Below are 14,232 nucleotides of genomic sequence, written 5' to 3' on the forward strand. Positions count from 1 at the left end.
CTTTCAGAACCGCCCACTGCTGTTATGGCTACAGGCCTCCACTGCTGTTTATGGCCCATATCAGAAGCCCTGCCACTGCTGTTTAATGGCCCCATATCAGAAGCCCTGCCACTGCTGTTGAATGGCCCCATAGCAGAAGCCCGCACTGCTGTTTAATGGCCCCATATCAGAAGCCCTGCCACTGCTGTTTAGTGGCCCCATTGCAGAAGCCCTGCCACTGCTGTTTAATGGCCCCATAGCAGAAGCCCTGCCAGAGCTCTGCTGTATTGGCCGAATGGGGCGCTCCACCGCCATAGCAGTGGCAAGCTGGCTGGCTCATCTCGTATTATGGCGTAGCCTAATGTAACCACATGCCGCAGTGGCAGGTCTTCTGATATGGGGCCATTCAACAGCAGTGGCAGGGCTTCTGATATGGGGCCATTAAACAGCAGTGGCAGGGCTTCTGATATGGGGCCATTAAACAGCAGTGGCAGGGCTTCTGAATATGGGGCCATTTAAACAGCAGTGGCAGGGCTTCTGATATGGGCCATTAACAGCAGTGGCAGGGCTTCTGATACGGCAGAACCAGGAGTTGGTCCTCAGCCACCAACATCAACTACAGATGGGAAATAAAAAAATAGACAGACCCAGCAAATCTAGTTTCCCATTTCCAAAGTGGATCTTTTCCTGAGAAATGGGTCCTTAGAAGGGAAATGTGATAGGCTAGGCTAGCTAGGCGGGATTCATCATTTTGAGAAGTTAGACAGCCCCGGACATCTGGACATTTATTCAGTGTGTGTTGTTAAGTGACCCAGACCAAGGCACCTGGTACAGTACACGTTTAGGAAATCTGTGTTTAATATTTACCTCAGGAGTGAGATAAATTACMGGAGACAGGTTGTGTACTACTGGACTRCAGCTGCCACAGCAAGGACAGAGGGAGTGACGAGGAGTGACAGAAAGTAAGGGAAGGGAATCTCAATTAAGCCAGAACCTGAGGCCTTGTCCTACTTCAATATTTAGAATACTTAGATCATGGGGTATAATGCAAGGTAACACACACCTGCCATCGTGAGACTGACCTGAGGGAAAAACCCAGCAGTTGAAAGTCTGATRACAAAAAAGTAGCCCATTATTAAGAGCTTACGAAGGCCCTGAGGACATTGAACAGGGCTCATTTACTGTATGCTAGCTCTGCCAAAARCCAATCCATGCTGGGTGACAACACAGAGAGGAATTCTCACTGTGAGCACGGCACATAGTGTATTTTCTTCAGATGAGTGGACAGCCAATGTGGCTCAGACCTGGCTGAGAAACAGAACCAGCTGTCCCGAGACGGGCGACCAACCGCACAGCGCAGGAATTTGGCGGGTAGTGGTTTGAAGTAATTTTTCATTAGTCACACAAACTGAGGGAGTGATTGTGATCTCATCTACAGCTTCCCGGAAAGAGGCCAGCCACAAGACCACCTGCCGGACCGTCAGAAAGGCCCCCTTACAGCACGGGAGATCGCATTCCTCTAACGACCAGGGCTCAGTCCAAGCCAAGGCCAAAACAAAGGGGAGAACGTGGACCTGGGGCTCCTGATCTGAAGCCATTGTATTCCTGAGCCAAGATGTTCTAATAAATTAAATTCAAGACGAAACATGAAAGGTGTTTCAAAGGGAGAAGCACATGTAGCATACTGAACACTTTGGACACCATGGAACGTTGAGAGGTCCAACTCACTTAGACAGAGATTACATTTCCCATCCCTTGTATCGTTCAATCCAGGMCTGACCGAGGCTGAATTCCACGGGTGAGATCAAACGCATTCCTCAATGTTCTAACGTCATTCCTCTCTCGCTATCCTTGAACTGTCACTACAGAACCAAAAAACAAAAACACAACAGAAAAGGGATGACTTGGCTATAGCTGCAGTCAGTCTCACCCTTCCCCGGACAGAAAAGGAAACGGGTAATCAGCAGGTCTTGCCCTCTCAGTGTCCTGTGTGGCTTCTTTCCTCCCAGGCCAGGGGTCATTAGGAGTCCTCTTAGCCTCCTCCCGCCTCTGCAGACAATGATTTATTCTTTATTCACCCAGAGGATATACAGCAGCCCAATGGCCACCCCTGCATTCCTTGCCATTGAACTGTAATGGCCAGCAGAGAGGTTTGGTCACTGCAARAAACAAGGGTAATGGATATTCTCTAGCTTCTTCAATGTGGTACAAAGGAGCGTTGGTATAATAATGGTGGAGCGTTGGCATWGTGATGGTGGAGCATTTGGCTCCACTGGCTTAATGCCAGCTGTTTTAAAAACCYTAGAGGGAAAAGGCCATAGAAATGGATCATTGTCAGCATATTCCAGAACTTTATAGGTTTATGACATCAACCAYGCTCGTATTATATCTCCAGGGAAAATGGCTGTGTGCTGCAGTATTGCCGGGCCTGCCGTGGATCTCAGGGGAGGCTAAAGAAACAGCTAGACCTYTGCTCTGTCTGGAGGGCACGGTCGTTTAGGTGCTCAGACTGCAGAGTGTCTCCAGGGACATCATTCCCATGTTTGGCAGCTGGAAACATCAGAGGAGTGCTGAATCTGCTGATATTCAGGGTAAAAATTCCCTGCAGGTTGAATGAGTTTAGGGCCACAAAGACTTGGAAATTGGGGGCGGGAATGGGACAAATGTTATCTCAATTCCATAACATATGAGAAAAGCAACAGAGCAGGCTAACTCAATCAAAGCTGTTCCAACTATTAGACCCTTTCCACAGACGATTCTACATGGAACCATAAATGGTTCTACCTGGAACCAAACAGGTTTCTCCTATGGGGACAGCCGAAGAATCCTTTTGGAACCCTTTTTTCTAAGAGCGTAGAGGAAATGAGGGATTGAATTTGATTAAACACATGAATCAGTACCGTAATTCATCAAGTACTTTCAGCATCCATAACTGCATCTCATCAATGTTCTTCTGAACCAGGTAAAAGCAAGACAACTTGCTTTTTGACAATTTGTTTTTACTTTAGTTTATTTAGTAAATATTTTCTTAACTCTATTTCTTGAACTACAATGWTGGTTAAGGGCTTRTAAGTAAGCATTTCACGGTAAGGTCTATTCGGCGCATGTGACAAATACGATGAGATTTGATTTGATTCCAAAAATTTGATCAAGCCTGTGTTTTCTTGGCTCTACTTGKAATTCCTTAAAACATGTAGCAGGTCTCTTTTTCAATAGACTAACAACAATCTCTGTGTGTACTCAGTGTGTTCTAGTACTCACAGGATGGACGAGGCGGGCTATGCACAAAGCCTTGGATTCTTTTCAAAAGAACTTTGGCCATAAAAACCATAACAGGTCTTATTGGTACAAAGTGGGTCAAGGGATGCAGCGGGTCCCAGAGTGTACACACTAGGCCTACATCGTAATAACACACCCACACCCACATTCGCTTTGAGTCTAGACCGTACATTGTACATGAGGTCTCCATCCACGGGAATTTTCCTCCACACCATTTACTTAACAAATGTAGGCTTATTGCTCCAAGCTTGAGGCCAATATAGATCTGCCTTGAGTGGATCTAATGTCCTATCCAAACACAAGGGAGAGTCCTTCCAGAGGCCATTCTTCTCTTCAATCTCACAAAGCCTTGCTGTTGGACAACTAYGTTGCTGAGGGACAGTGTTGCCGTTGATGCGAGTTCAGTCCACTCTTGAAATCCCCATGCTGACATGGGCGTTTCTTCTCTCAACCAACACATGGTTTCATTCAAGAGAACATCAGCGCTTCGCATTTCTTAACGACACGTTCCAGAAATGTTTGAATTAGCCCCTTGTAAATGACTGGACGCCATCAGTCCAGAGCAACGAGGGAGATTATGGAAGGAATCTGGAGAAGTAATTCATGGCAGATGTGTGGGTCTAGTTGTGGTGGGGGGAGGCCTAGTTACACAACCAGGGCTTTGTAACGTTACACCTCATTTAACCCTCCATCTGGCCATTGGCTGGCATCTCAGAAATGCTGGGATAATGACTGGCCCCTGGAAAGGTTTAGACATCTTTTAGCCAATAACTTGATTTGACTGTCTGGAAGTTGACTTCCTTGGATGAAGATGTGAGGCCTACAAACTGTGAAGATAACAAACTGCCCAGGGACGACAGATGAAAATGATCCGGCTGGCTAAATCTGGCACAGTTGCAGAAATGTTGACCAATGTGCATTGTTCATGTTAAGTATACTTAACCTAATACATGACATGAAGCAAATGCCTGTTCCTCGCGGCTAAATTTGAACTTCACTGTCCAAAGGGACATGTGATACTATCATCACTATCACAACATTTAGGGATGAAATCATGGCACTGAGATAATGCCGTGATGATATCCATAACAATATGCAGTGATCCAGCGGCATTTTCATACAATCAGTACAGGGTACCAGCGCATAATCACTGAACTGAATCAGGTTATAGACCTGCTCAGGGCCAAACCGCTGGTTGGCTGGTTAGCCATGATGACTATACTGGCGATGACTACTAGAGGTCGACCGATTAATCGGAATGGTCGATTAATTAGGGCCGATTTCAAGTTTTCATAACAATCGGAAATGGACACCGTTTTTTTTTTTTACACCTTTATTTAACTAGGCAAGTCAGTTAAGAACACATTCTTATTTTCAATGAAGGCCTAGGAACGGTGGGTTAACTGCCTTGTTCWGGGGCAGAACGACAGATTTTTACTTTGTCAGCTTGGGGATTCGTTTTTGCAACCTTCCGGTTACTAATCWCACGCTCTAACCACCTGCCTTACATTGCACTCCACGARGAGCCTGCATGGCAGGCTGACTACCTGTTACGCGAGGGCAGCAAGAAGCCAAGTTGCTAGCTAGCATTAAACTTATCTTATAAAAAACAAGCAATCTTAACATAATCACTAGTTAACTACACATGGTTGATATTACTAGTTTATCTAGCATGTCCTGCGTTGCATATAATCGATGCGGTGCCTGTTAATTTCTCATCGAATCACAGCCTACTTCGCCAAACGGGTGATGATTTAGCACTGTCGTTGCACCAAACCTAACCATAAACATCAATGCCTTTCTTTAAAATCAATACACAAGTATATATTTTTAAACCTGCATATTTAGTTAATATTGCCTGCTAACATGAATTTCTTATAATTAGGGAAATTGTGTCACTTCTCTTGTGTTCCGTGCAAGCAGTCAGGGTATGTGCAGCAGTTTGGGCTGCCTGGCTCGTTGCGAACTGTGTGAAGTCCATTTATTCCTAACAAAGACCGTAATTAATTTGCCAGAATTGTACATAATAATGACATAACATTGAAGGTTGTACAATGTAACAGCAATATTTAGACTTAGGGATGCCACCCGTTAGATAAAATACGGAACGGTTCCGTATTTCACAGTAAGAATAAACGTTTTGTTTTCGAAATTATAGTTTCCGGATTYGACCATATCAATGACCAAAGGCTCGTATTTCTGTGTGTTATTATGTTATAATTAAGTCTATGATTTGATATTTGATAGAGCAGTCTGACTGAGCGATGGTAGCCAGCAGCATGCTCATAAGCATTCATTCAAACAGCACTTTCGTGCGTTTGCCAGCAGCTCTTCGCAATGCTTCAAGCATTGAGCTGTTCATGACTTCAAGCCTATCAAATCCCGAGATTAGGCTGTGTAACCGATGTGAAATGGCTAGCTAGTTAGCGGGGTGCGCGCTAATAGCGCTTCAATCGGTGACCTCACTCGCTCTGAGACTTCGAGTAGTTGTTCCCCTTGCTCTGCAAGGGCCGCGGCTTTTGTGGAGCGATGGGTAACGATGCTTCGAGGGTGGCTGTTGTCGATGTGTTCCTGGTTCGAGCCCAGGTAGGGGCGAGGTTAGGGACGGAAGCTATACTGTTACACTGGCAATACTAAAGTGCCCATAAGAACATCCAATAGTCAAAGGTATATGAAATACAAATGGTATGGAGAGAAATAGTCCTATAATTCCTATAATAACTACAACCTAAAACTTCTTACCTGGGTATATTGAAAACTCATGTTAAAAGGAACCACCAGCTTTCATATGTTCTCATGTTCTGAGCAAGGAACTTAAACGTTAGCTTTTTTACATGGCACATATTGCACTTTTACTTTCTTATCCAACACTTTGTTTTTGCATTATTTAAACCAAATTGAACATGTTTAATTATTTATTTGAGGCTAAATTGATTTTATTGATGTATTATGTATTATATTAAGGTAAAAGAAAAGTGTTCATTCAGTATTGTTGTAATTGTCATTATTACAAACAAATTAAAATAAAAAAAATTGCCGATTAATCGGTATCGGCTTTTTTTGGTCCTCCAATAATCGGTATTGGCTTTTTTGGTCCTCCAATAATCGGTATCGGTGTTGAAAAAAATCATAATCGGTCGACCTCTAATGACTACCACTGTGACAAGCCTGCATAAAAGTGCATAGGAACTTCAGGTCCTGAGAGGTATCCTTTCATTTCTAAATTGGTTATTGGTAGAAACCGATGCCTCATTTAAATGGATGAAATCAAGCGAAAACAAAGAAGTGATTTGGATTTGAAATGGCACTTACTTCGAGTCCAAGTCTCCAGTCCCTGCCACCCACCCCTACATCCATGCAGATGCTCAGGGTGTGAGGAAGCTGGAGGGTGTGAAGGGGGTAATGGGAAAAACTCACTGGGTCATGGGACAAGTAGGGCTCATAACAAAAGTATGATTGGGGAAGCACTATGTATTTGCATGCACATGCAGTGTCCGATAGTGGAATTAACACTACATTACCAGTACATCCAACCAGTGTCTTTGAAGATATTCTTCACAGAGGACACTACTTGAGGTGTCAATGCACACATTCTCCACACTGAGAGAGAACTTCCTCCTTGTCTAAACTGACACCAGGCAGGGCCTGGATGACGGGACTGCCCAACTCGTCACAACCGACCCCCACTGGACGGACAAGCCCTCGCCACAGAGACAAAAGGTCCCATTGTGCTGCCAAATGCAGGTCACCCTCTCTGTTCTCACTGGTCTGGTCCCAGTCACCGCTCCCAGCCTGGCGTGCCTCCCAGCTATATCAGGCAGAGGGAAAGAGAGACATCTCTCTATGATGTCTGTTGTTGTGACAGTCATGGGATGGTGCTCCGTGATGTGCATCCACACCAATAGCACAGCCCTATAGACATCCAGAGTTTGTCCCGTGATAGTATCGCTGGGGAGCTGTCCCTCGCCCCAAGATCCAGAAAAAAGAGTTAAGAGGTCAAGAGGAGCTGTGCAAACACAAACACACGCTGGTGTAAAAACTCTGGATAAATTAGAGTGGGAGAGAAAGGGGGACTGGGAAGGATTGTTTGCTGCCTGGAATGATGTTGGTTCAGTCAGGTGTCTGGGACAGGACAGATAACGGGTATCTGGGACAGGACAGATAACGGGTGTCTGGGACAGGACAGATAATGTGGCTATTTCCACTTGGGAGTATAAGATACAAAAGACATTAAATAAACCAACTGTCAACAGACAAAAATGTGATTAATAAATTCCAAGAAAAAACAGAGCTGTTCAGAGAAAGCCAAGAACCTTGGCAATTAAAGGGTAAAGCAATGGGAAAAGATGGAGCATGTGGTTTGAAAGAAGCGATAGGTTACTGGCACTAGAATGATGGAGAGAGATAGAGAAATGGGTGCTTTCTTTAAGCAGCTCCTTGTAAATCAATTCTGCCCTTCACTATTTTTCCACTGATGTGAGGAATAGAAGGTTATGCAGGCTTCTCCTGCTGGGCAGAACCTATAGGCTAGTAGACGCTGCAGGAGGTCAGTTCTCCCTCATCACGAACCCCTGGAAGATTTACGGTCGAGTAAAAACCAACCCAACTGGGATGAAGTCTATTACAAGCTGGATTTAACATCACATATAGGATTGTGAATCTACTTGAGTCACATAGATTCACCCTTCTTGTGTTATGGAATCAGATGCCATTCTAATAAAGCTTTGGGTGTATGTTTTTCTTCACCCAACACCTGCGGTGCGTCAACATACTTTGACCATGCCAGAGACAAAGTCAAAGCCTCTGGCAATCTGAAGAGGTCTGAAGTGGATTCTCTCTGCAGTGACTAAAGGCTTTGGGTTCTCAAGCTGAGATTTAGACCCATTGGTGCTTATAGCCCATAGTGGTGCTGAGAAGTGCATMGTTCTGAGGTATCAGCACTTCATGGGAAAAACCCAGTCATCCTTCACTTCCCCTTTCCMCTGTGCTCCCCACGTTCCAGACATTGCWGGCAAACTTAATWTCTCTCTGGAGGTGGAAATATGAACAGAGAAATAAGACCAGCTCCTTTGGACTGTTTCCACAGAGCCCTTTTTCCTCAATGCGTGCCATTTGATACCATAATGCTGGAGATGCTTGCATGAATTTAGGGCAACTACTACATAATACAGAGTTGGCCAGTGCACTACATCAAAATAATTGGGGGCGACATTAGTATGCAACAAACCATGGTTCAGCTGATGGTTTCAATTAAGCCTTCTAGTGAAATGAATGGCCCTAAAGTTGTTGAAAGTGAGTAGTAATCCCGTAAATCACAGGGCGACTGTTAAACAACTTTTATGAGCGTTGGCGATGGCGACACGTGGCTTGTTTTGGTTTGGTAACTTGAGAGCGAAAGCCTTGAGTATTGTAACAGTAGAGCTAACGGARATGCCCTGCCAAATGCAACAGGAGGAAAGGTAACATTTCGACAATCTACAGAAGCCCCCCCCCCAAACAATACGACAAAACTAAAATGATGACATAAAGGCCCAATACCTGTTCATCCCCTAGCAACAGTTCAAATTGAAACACAACAACAACATCTAGCCCTATAGGAACTGACATTGTGCAATTAACATGACAAATGATCCAATCAGGCTCCACTTAACATCACAGACCTGGGAGATAAGTGCACCTGCCACAGTAGAGACAAGCCTGTCCTAATATCAGTATGTACTGTACCTACCGGTTGACTGCCTCTCAACAACAGCCTTAATCCCAAAACAACCGGTTAAGTTGGCTTTGACTTTCTGGTTCCAGTAGACTGATTCAGATCATTCATACAATTTCCCTGTGTAGCAAACATATGCGCATATTTTGTGCATTGACATTGATGGCTGTGGTGAAGGGAGGGATAACCATAACCAATTGAGACTTACCTTGGAGCATGCATCTGTAGGCGGACTCTGAGATGGCGTAGATGTGAGGGGGCATCTCGTGTCTCTTCTTCCCCCTGTACATCTCTATGATGTTATCTGAGTAGATGGGCAGGTACTTGTAGGGGTTGATCACCACACAGAAGAGGCCAGAGTACGTCTGCAGGAGAAAGAAGATTATGTAATTTGGTGTGAAAAACGGGAATCTGAAGAAACCATGATATGATATCACTTTTTTTTTTTTTTTTTTTACATTTAATAGTTCAGGTTTGCCAGGTAAAGAGAAACCATCTGAAACAATTGTGGACCAGTCAGCCGTCATGTAATGAGAAAGAGCTAACAAATCCCTTCAGTGCCTCACAGGGAATCACTACTATCACTATTCACTAATAATGTTGAAGCAATCAGAAAGCAATTTCCCCTCTCCCTTGTGGGGTTGAAARGGAGTGTGAACTGCTTAGTGGACAGTGACTAAGCACAAACAGAGYAATAGCCTGACCTTGGCTTGTATGGTGGTGGAAGGACAGTGAAGATGTGAAAGGATACATACAGGTGGCGTAGAGGGAATGAGAGAACGAAGATCGTTGCTGGTCCGTATCAAAGCAGCCTAATGATAAGGTTGACCTTCAGTTTGCTGCTACAGGCACWGAGATTAAAGCATTACCATCATAATGATTACGCATCATAAAAAGACCGGTTGCCTCTGGTTCAGAGCCGGGATTTATTTTCCTTTTTCTCTCACTCTCCCCCTGACCTCCAAAAACTGATCATACAGAAACAGTCCCTGTGATATAGATGCTGCTAGGTGGATGGCTGCCAAAGTGCTGCACCATTTGAGATTCCTCCCACACAGCTTTCTCCTCATCCTCCTCCAACTCATTGCATCCGGCTGAGAGGACGGCTCTTTATTCAGTGCAGTCCAATGCACTCAAGCCAGGGAATGAGTTRCGCTGTGTGTGATGCATTGTAATAACCCGAAACAGAGARSAAMAAAWCTGATCTCTTTAACACTAATGCAGATCTCTAAATGGGGGTCGTTGCAGTTGCGTACAAAACTGCCATATCATCCCTGCAGTGTCAGACTGGGGGGAGGGCAGGCCAGGAGAGGGTTAATCCCTGTCTACAGTCTGCCGGCCGGGATATTCCATTAAACCAGTAAGAGAGGGGGGACGGGTGATTATGCAGAAGGGTCCATTTCCCATTCTGCCTTTCTCTCTGTGTCCATGCACCCTTTATCTCCATCTCTCAGACCCTCTCTTGGTCAGTCCAAGCTTGGCTGAGCGGCAGAGACACATTCCTGTAATTATGTTGTCTGTGTGTTGGGGCAGGGGAGGCAGAAGACAGGGGGCTGCAGAGGGGCCCAAGGTYGGCTAACCAAGTTGCTGAGCTGGAACAATGGCGGTGTGGCCACGGCATGCTGGTGGGGGGTGGGGGTAGCGGCAGGGTCCTAGTCTAAAGACTCTTGCGGAGCAAAGCTCACCGCCACGGTTGTCACCTGGCTGCAGCGGGAAGAGCGATTGTGAGTCACACACACTCCTTCTCCTCTGGGAGACAAAACAAACATGTCCGCTCAGCTAGCTAGCTGCTRCGCCTYTTATCTCAGTCTTTGGACCACAGAGGACTTTTAGTGTACTCTATTTGGCTGCAGCATGACTGGGGTTTGTGGCATTGTGTTATGTGGTATAAAAATAATGGCAATATATTGAAGGTTGTGCTGAATGGAAATGAGACAATCACCATCACCATGCAGAATGTGATGAACGGTCACTTTGAGAGGACAAGGGTCAGTGATTTTGGGGGATATCATGGTGTGCATTAGGGGAGGGGTGAGTGGGTCACCAGATGGCCAGTCTTTCATACGTACACAGACAGATCCCTCGGAAGGGCAGAGATACGCTCTAGCCTGGTCATGGGCCAGCCACAGCAACAACAAGATCGGGAGGAAGCAGAGATTTGTTGATCAAACCAAAATCAAATCAAAGTTTATTGGTCGCGTACACAGTTTAACAGGTGTTATAGCGGTGCGGCGATACGCTTATGTTAATAGCTCCTAACAATGCAGTAAAATGTCAAAATCTAAATGTCAAGAAAAATACGCCACAAAAGGAAGAAATCGAGAGCGGCGGGACGAATGTTCATGAGTCACAGTAGGGGACTAGGTCATTTTTGGGGAGAAAAATTATAGATGCAGGGGTCACTAGCAGGGGGTATGTGGCTACACAGKGGTAACCAACATTCTAGTTGGTCATCTTGGTGCACTGGTCGATGAGTATGTATGGAGTTATGGAAGAGATTCCTGCGGAATCCACAGATCCCCACATAGTTGCAAGCCTCACCTTTAGCTGGCAGCAGAGTAGGGCCAGCGGACACACCACCTGTCGCCCCTTCCCCCCCACAGTGGGCGCAGCGCCAGGCAGACGGATCAGCGCTCCGGCCGGCGCAGCCCAGACCCAGAGGCAGCARYRGGGTCGGGGAGAGATAGGACTCAGCTTCCCAGCCTGGATGGCAGCCCCTGGGGAGTACTTGGGGGATTAGTGGGGCTCTGGGTCTGCAGGCGGGGGTGAGACGTGTAGGAGGTATATGAAGGGAAGGAGGCCTTGGCGAACGACCTGTCCCTCTCTCTCAATACAGTAGAGACCGGGGTGAGACGCCGGCCAAGAAAATATATATCTCACACAGCACTGTGCCTTAGGTGGAGGGAGGCGTGAGCCAAGAACCTGTCTCTCAGTACAACAAAGTAGTGTACCCAGATAGCCAGGCTGTGGTTAACAACGGAGAACTCCGACACAGTTGACTAGGTTCCCAGTTCTCCGGAAATGTCCAAGTGGTCCCCCTTGCCAAGCCCAAGCTGAGCGTAGCTGAGCAACGGCAAGAGTTGAGGGCCTCTCCATGGAGAGAGTGGATGTTTTCATTCTCATTCTCAACATTGTTCCGTCTGCGAAGCTTAGCTCAGTGCCACTCCGTTTTGATTGTCATAGCATATTGAAAAGAGGCGATGATTATGGAGAACAGGATTTTCAAAGGGTTTAGAGAGAGAATGGTCTAATATCGTTCACTATGAGCACTGCTTCATTTCCAGTGCTCCAATAGCATTGGGGTCTGAGCGTGGGAGGAGACCAACGGCGCACTAGCACAGAGCAAGCAGTTTTGCTCCATCTACACAGTGTGTGTGTATGCATACTGATCTCTGCCTCATACTCATCCCGGCGGGCCTGTGACCAGGCTGCGAGTCTGAGGCATCAGGCAGGAAAGGAGTGGTTTGGGTCCCGTCTGTCTGCTTATGGGGACTTAAAGAAAATATTATCTTGATATATTTTATGGGAAAAACATAACTGACGCACTGGTTTCTATTGAGAACAGAGAGACCCATGCTCCAGTGAAAGCCAGGCTTAGGGGAGACTGAAGAGGGGATGTCTGCAGATGAAGGTAACCAAACATCAACTCAACGCTCCAGGCCTTGGGCCGTCTTCCCAGTCTGCACTGTTGCAGTACAAAGGATACAGCAGATACTGTTACTTAAAAGGTTACAGAAACACATGCATTTAATAACACATCACACATTCAACCCAAAAGCTAGCCCTTTCCTGGGGCCATTGAGGTTGGCCACAGACCACAAGGGGAAACGAGAACGCTATGCAGCTGACCMAAAAAMTAGTGCTGAGCAATAAGTGCTTTTTGAGGTCGGTTCGGTTTCGGTTCGATTACAAAAAACATATCACTGTTTCGATTWCKKTTTYKWTTWYWYWWKWWWTKYWMYATKMAWTRYRYKRKKYAWWWKSTGSRWYAWAKRMTRMAASAWWKAATAWAASWMYYAWKAWRRSWSYSATGATGGCAGTGACTGCCCAWTACTGCTTATCAACCTTCATTCACAAATATTTCACTTGTGWTAATTAAATGGGTTTTATTTGATGACAATTATTTAATTCCAAGTCATCATCTCATCTCTATAGAGCTGCTRTCTATACTGTCTGACAAGCCCACTATTTTAGTAGTTCTTCAAAGTAAATAAGGCATACTTTTATGACTGCTGAATAGCAGCTATCAATCACTTAGATCAGGAGGAAACAGGTACAAAAGTATCTATACCCACAGTAAAACGAGTCCTATATCGACATAACATGAAAGGCCGCTCAGCAAGAAGAAGCTCCTGCTCCAAAATCGCGCAATAAAAGCCAAGACTACGGTTTGCAAAGTGCACTATGGGGACAAAGATCGGATACTTTTGGAGAATATGTTCCTCTGGTCATGCGAAAACAAAAATTATACTGTTTTGGCCATAAAAGGTGGAGGCTTGCACAGCGCGAAAATCCTCCCAACGGTGAGCATGGGGTGGCAGCAATCATGTTGTGGTGGGTGCTTTGCTGCGAAGGGACTGTTGCACGTCACAAAATAAATGGGCATCAATGAGGGTAGGAAATGATGTGTATATATTGAAGCAACACTCAAGACATCGTCAGAAGTTAAGAAGAACTGGTGTAAATGGGTCTTCCAAATGGACAATGACCCCAGCATATTTCCAAAGTTGGTGGCAAAATGGCTTAAGGACAACAAAGTCAAAGGTACTTGGAGTGGGCCATCACACAAAGCCGCTGAACCTCAACCCTATACGAAAATTGTGGCAGAACTGAAAAAAAGCGTGTTGAGCAAGGGAGCCTACAAACCTGATTCAGTTTACACCAGCCTCTGTCAGGAGGAATGGGCCTAAATTCACCCAACTTATTGTGGGAACGTTGTGAAGGCTACTGAAAACTTTGAACCCAAGTTAAACAATGTAAAAGGCAATGCTAACCAAATACTTAAACTTGAGTGTAATGTAAACCTTTGTACCCACTGGAATATGATGAAAGAAATAAAATGCTGAAATAAAATAATTCTCTCTACATTATTCTGTCAATTTCACATTCTTAAAATAAAGTGGTGATCCTAACTGACCTATTTACAGGGATCTTTTACTAGGATAAATGTCAGGAATGTGAAAAACTGAGTTTAAATGTATTTGTTTTACGGTGTGTATAAACTTTCCGACTTCAACTGTAGATGCGCAATGGATTATGGC

At 45.2% G+C, this 14,232-nt stretch overlaps 1 protein-coding gene across 1 annotated transcript in view; it reads right to left on the reverse strand.

Annotated features, from left to right (window-relative positions):
* LOC111982307 (myosin-10-like) overlaps positions 1-14,232 on the reverse strand; it is a 108,726-nt gene that overhangs the window by 66,049 nt on the left and 28,445 nt on the right. Inside the window, 1 exon segment of the mRNA XM_070433794.1 lies at positions 9,180-9,336. Coding sequence (XP_070289895.1) covers positions 9,180-9,336 — 157 coding nt within the window.

This window comes from Salvelinus sp. IW2-2015, linkage group LG21 (assembly GCF_002910315.2).
Source record: "Salvelinus sp. IW2-2015 linkage group LG21, ASM291031v2, whole genome shotgun sequence".
NCBI lineage: Eukaryota > Metazoa > Chordata > Actinopteri > Salmoniformes > Salmonidae > Salvelinus > Salvelinus sp. IW2-2015.